Here is a 6,000-nt window from a genome sequence, read left to right on the forward strand (position 1 = left end):
ACCCGCATCGGAAACTCCGTAGCACGAGACACCACACCAGGCCTTACATTCATCAAAATGACCACACGGGCAAAGTAACATGGCACAACACGGGCGTCGACCTGGGCAGTGAACACTACATCCTCGAAATTACGATACCCAACCAATTACGGAGCAATACCATTATACACAAGTGGACAGACTGGGATGAATTCCGTAAGGGGCGCCTCACCACAGCACAAGGCATCACAGAGTTCGAAACCTGGACGGCGGAGCTCCGCGATGCAGTGCGCTCAACCACAAAGGCCTTAGAAACAGACGAGGACGTCATCATCATGGACAGTCGCCTGGCCCATCTGATAGAGGACAAACGTTCGATACAGGCGCGCTTTGGAAGCAGCACAGGCTGAATCGCAAATTGAGGAAGAAGGTGGCTGACTTAAACAAAGCCATTGAACAACATTGCATGCTCCTGTGCCGTCAACAGTGGAACGAAATCTGCAACCGAGCTGACAGGAAACTGCATCGCAGTTGTACATGGAATCTATTTCGGCGCATCCTAGACGAAACAAAGACCAAGTCATACCAGTGCGACCGCCTGACCCGCCTCATGCACACCATCACACAACAAGGAAAAGACGCTGTTATCAGGAGCCTGGAAGCCAAATATCTGCCAGACACGCCTACGGAAACCCACCCGCCGTACGGGGGGCTGCCCAATGCGTGGGTCGACCGAGACATTTCCATATCAGAGGTACGGGTAGCGCTGTGCGAGCTCATCACCCGCTCAGCAGCCGGCCCAGATCTAGTTACAAACAAGATTCTACGCAACCTGGACAATGCTTCGATAGAGGCCCTAACCCATTACTTCAATGAATGCTGGCATTCGGGCAAGCTTCCCCGACAGTGCAAAACGGCAAGAACGATCCTGATTCCAAAACCGGGCAAACCACTGGACATCGGTAACCTGCGTCCCATCTCGCTGACATCCTGCGTGGGCAAGGTGCTGGAGCACGTGGTCGCCAACAGGCGGCAGGAATACCTAGAGAAGGAAGGCCTCTATCCTCACACGATGATCGGCTTCCGGCGCAGACTCAGCACACAAGATGCCATGTTACAACTCAAACAAGAAATCATCGACAACAAGACACAAGACAGCAAAGTAATTCTGGGTGTCGATTTACAAAGTGCATTCGACAAAGTCAAACACTGAGCCATATTAGCACAAGTATCAATACTCAACATGGGGGTAACGAACTACAATTATATTCAAGACTTCTTGACGAACCGCACGGTGGAACTGCACGTCTGAGACCTCAAGCTCCCCGAACACAAGCTCCGCAGTGCGGGTACTCCATAGGGTTAGGTCATCTCGCCGTCGCTGTTTAACCTCGCCATGATCGGGGTAGCGAGGGCAGTAGCGGGGACCGGCGTCCGGCATACGATCTACGCCGACGACATTTCCCTGTGGGCGGCAGGCGGCACCGACGCCAGCATCGATCAACAGCTGCAAGCGGCGGTTACCGCCATCGAGCAGCACCTTGACGGAACAGGCCTAATGTGCTCGCCCGCCAAATCCGAGCTGTTCGTCCTCACACCGCTTCGACCGGGACGGAAGCGCGCTCCCCTTCGGGAGTGTGATAACATGAAGATTCATCGGGCAACGCATCCCCGAAGTTCCCAAGATCAGGGTCCTGGGCCTGCTGCTCAACAAGAGCGGCCGCAACGACGAGACCATCAACAAAAAAAAAGCATACGCCGCACCGAAATGATGGATCTCTGAGGTGCGGAGCCGGGTTCCGGCCCTGACCTGATACCACATGCCAACCTGGGTCGTGATACCATCAACAAGCTTACCACCAAGGCAATGGACGCCATCCGGCTCATACACCGAGTCTCTACACGACCGGCGGGCATGCGTGAAGACAGTCTCTTGTGCCTTGTCTAGTCGTTCGTGATCAGTCACATCGCCTACATTGCGGCCTACCTCAACTGCACGTCACTGACAGGACCAAGATCAATACGCTGATCAGGCGGGCTTACAAGACTGCGCTGGGTTTAATGGAGACCACGAGTACGGCTCGGCTTTTGCAGCTCGGCGTCCGTAACACCCTAGAAGAAATAGCCGAGGCGCAGCTCACCGCGCAATTCGAGCGCCTCTCTACCACCAAGACAGGCCGCAGTATACTGACGTCCCTGGGTTACAACCCCCAAGCTATCAGGCGGCAAACGTGTGAGATCACAGATTAGGCGCGGGCCCACATTTACCTGGGCCATTTCGTTAGGCCCACTGAAGAGGCCTTTGCTCTTTAGTGGGCCTAACCAGGCTGATAATGATAATCATGACCTTGCTCTGAAATATATATCATCAGCCTGGTTACGCCCACTGCAGCGCAAAGGCCTCTCCCTTACTTCTCCAACAACCCCGGTCATGTACTAATTGTGGCCATGTCGTCCCTGCAAACTTCGTAATCTCATCCGCCCACCTAACTTTCTGCCGCCCCCTGCTACGCTTCCCTTCCCTTGGAATCCAGCCCGTAACCCTTAATGACTATCGGTTATCTTCACTCCTCATTACATGTCCTGCCCATGCCCATTTCTTTTTGTTGATTTCAACTAAGATGTCATTAAATCGCGTTTGTTCCCTCAACCAATCTGCTCTTTTTTTATCCCTTAACGTTACACCCATCATTCTTCTTTCCATAGCTCGTTGCGTCGTCCTCAATATGTATATATATCAAGGTATTTGATGCTCATGCATCTCAAGCAGAAAGATGTGGCAGTTGCATTCGTGCCAGTTCGGTGGGAGCAGTGTGTTTATTAACTAGAGTTGTGGGACATTTGCCGCAGTAGACACAATCGTCACCGAACCATGGACTGGCGCCGTCATTTTCGCCGTCTCTTTATGTGGACTACGAGCCCTCAACTTCAGCAGTCCCCACTAGGACAGTATGCGAGCACCTTGCGTGACGACATGCAGGACAGGCAGACTAAGACAAAAATAATGTAAATGAGTTGCGCTTGATGGGAGGAATTCTCGGGGACCATAAAACATGCTGATAGCAGGAACTGTTGACGGAAGCAGTCTTGTACCCTTTTAAAACAGTAGGAAAATATGTGTCGCACAACTTCCTTCTAATAACAACCAACCTGAGACAAGCGAGGATGAAATTTAAATAGATGTTTTTATTCCCGTTCCCGAAACATATCTTCGGAAAAGAAATTATCGGTGATAATGCATGAAACAAGGACGACATTCCACCCTGCTTTTCTACTTTTACAGCAGCTACTAGTGGTACACGAAAGTATTTTGTGTGTCTTGATATACACGCATGTCTGGCATAGATTCGGAATAATTGAATATATATCTAAACATGACCACTTCATATTAAGCACGCACGCATAATCAATTTATATTTAGCAAGGACAGTTCGGTACTTTATGTCTTGCGGAGAAGTATTTGATTATATTTTTATTCTTAGCTCGCTTCTTGACAAGGTCCATCTTTTGTTTTGGAACTTCAGCTAGTTCCATCATGCGTCTGTACAGCCTTATTTTAAGGCAGCAGTAAATTACGTTGCTTATTTCGCGTAAATAAATACACCTATATACCTTGTTGAGGATTTTACAGCGGTAACAGCTTGAGAGAGCTGGTGATTCCTGCTGTCGTAGATAGCGCAAATAGAGCGTGCTTTATTGGGCAAAGGTGTCCATGCTGGTGTAGCACTGGCAGGCATAGATGTAGACAGAAAAGACGCCTCTTTCATTCAACTCTCGCTTTCCGGAAAAAAATCTCACCTTCGAGCAGATATACGCGCGAGCTAGCAGCCGGAAGTAATAAAGTATAGGCCAGTAACGTTAAAAAAAGGTTGATGTCACCGCGGAAACACTAGGTGTGGCCGGGGGTACTGAATCTTTAGTCATTATTCATATACTACGATTGTTTGTCCATCAGATGCTCTTAAGTCATGCTGGTGCATGTATTTGTATGTGCGCTGCTTAGTCCGGCCTCTAGAATTTCTCTTTCGCCTATGTAGTGGAGAGGCTTCTTCCAACAATGTTGTGCTAGCCAATAAAGGCATAGCCAGGTTTAATTTATAGGCATCAATGGTCTAGCGCGCAGATAAATTATTGTATTTGTATGTTTTACGTTTCAAAATAAACAATACAAAAGTTATAAAGAATACATTGAGGCAACATTTATGAAAGTGCGTCGGAAAAGGAGTGCCTCCACCTAGGGGCTTCGTAAACGTTGGGCATTGTCAGAGTCGGTCTTTGAGGCCGTGGCCCATCTTGCCTATAAAAACCTGCCAACAGCTGAGTGGTGTTTTGGTTGCCATCTAGGTAGCGCAAGGGAGTAGCATTCTTGTGTGTGAATCTTGACACGCTGTCTTCTAGTTAAGCGCATTTGTGTGCCTGAGAGGGGCTTTGAAGACAACGTCTTCAGCACGTCTTTGCCCCTTGTTATTTAGGCCCATGGTTTTAGGCCTATGGAGCCTCGACGCACTGCTTGGACCTTTCGCTTATTCGTGGTGTAATTGTGAGCATGATCGCCACTTTCTCTTGAAGCGATGCTCTCACAGCAATCAGTAGGCTGGAAAAGAATCCAGGACTTCACAGACCATGGTCGACTTTGTGAGCACGCGACTAAACTAACCGCCGTATTCATAAACCCATCTTAGCTTGAAGCCCATGCTTCACTTGATATAAATGACGCATGTCATGAACGCTCCAAAAGAAATGCATTGAGCGTCTTGGGCAAATACATGCTAGCCGTTGTGTAGGTCAAGTCAAGCATGGGCTTCAAATCAAGATGCATTTTTGAATACAGGGGTAAGGGTGACTTGCTATACGCACAGACTGATTCCACTATGCCATGAATATGCGTCCCGTTCTAATATCTTTCTTTCTTCTTCGGGAAAAGCCATAAGGACGCTAGAGAAGCTATTTTGGATCTTCACTGTTCTATGCAGCCCTTATATTGCAATCCCGTCACCTAGTAGGATGATGAAAAGTGAACTTTCTGTTTGTCAACCACTGATAGGTCTAGCAACGGCGCCTGTAAACTAGCGTAGGTATAGCATAGTTCCTCCATAAGGTAGTCGTTGGCGCTACACTTTGCGACACCTGGTGGTAATATTCAATAGAAAACGTCACAAAATTAGCAAGAAAACTAGAGCAGTTAAAAAATATGACCAAGATGGATCTTTATTAGTGAGTCAACAAATGTTTTTCATATCAGGAATTATATTTTTCTGTGTTGAAGTACAGTAGGTTTCGTGATCGCTCTCCTTTCGTTGTGCTGCTTTAAGCATTGATGAATGGGGCATAGTAGGAACATAAGTAAGGTAGAAGACTCAAAGCACCCTTTCTTGTTATTTTTTTTTTTACTTTCAGATGGTGTACCGCTACCTAGGAAGTTGTCCCGACCAATGAGCTCCCAGCCTCGGCAGATCGAAACATTGCATGAGCTTTTCCTCACAGCTCTCCGAAAGCAGCCTGATATTTAGTCGGTATAAATCCTATGCGTCTACATTGTATATAGCGCATCATCACTGCAGAATACATGGAACCTAATAAACAGCTAAGGTGTTCACTGTTGTTTGTTATACGCTAAGATATGCAGCTGCAGCGCTGTCGCTTCGGTTGACGGGATCATTTCTGTAACACACTACCTTACGTGCGATGCGTCGTAGCTGATGCAGAGGAGTGGAAGATCAAGAAGGTGCGGCATGACAATCTTCTACATTCTGTAGGCCAGCGGAAAACACAGCACGGCGGAGACATCAGGGGGGACTTTCAGGACATTAATTTTACAGCTAAGTTGTTGCTGGAGAATGCGTATCTGTGGCATGCTCTGTGTGAATAAACTTATAAATGGTGTAGCGACGTCTAAGTGGCTGTGATAAGTGGCCGTAGTCCACTTCGCCAACAAAGGCATCTCTCTGCTTCAGATACAGTAGGTGTTGCTTGACCCTCATTTCATCTACAAAGAGCGAGCACGTTTTTGACTGACCATTG

At 47.9% G+C, this 6,000-nt stretch overlaps 1 protein-coding gene across 5 annotated transcripts in view; it reads left to right on the forward strand.

Annotated features, from left to right (window-relative positions):
* The window catches only part of LOC126540608 (proline-rich protein 5-like), a 73,732-nt gene extending 68,157 nt beyond the window's left edge, over positions 1-5,575 (forward strand). For 4 of the 5 annotated variants that reach the window (XM_055076142.2, XM_055076144.2, XM_050187446.3 and 1 more), the window contains one exon: positions 5,377-5,575. In XM_055076142.2, the coding sequence (XP_054932117.1) occupies positions 5,377-5,489 (113 nt within the window). In that variant the 3' untranslated portion in view covers positions 5,490-5,575. The remainder of the gene's footprint in view (positions 1-5,376) is intronic. The other variant, XM_055076145.1, reaches the window with a different exon arrangement.
* The last annotated feature ends 425 nt before the right edge of the window (positions 5,576-6,000 follow it).

This window comes from Dermacentor andersoni, chromosome 2, assembly GCF_023375885.2.
Source record: "Dermacentor andersoni chromosome 2, qqDerAnde1_hic_scaffold, whole genome shotgun sequence".
In the NCBI taxonomy this organism is placed as follows: Eukaryota; Metazoa; Arthropoda; class Arachnida; order Ixodida; family Ixodidae; genus Dermacentor; species Dermacentor andersoni.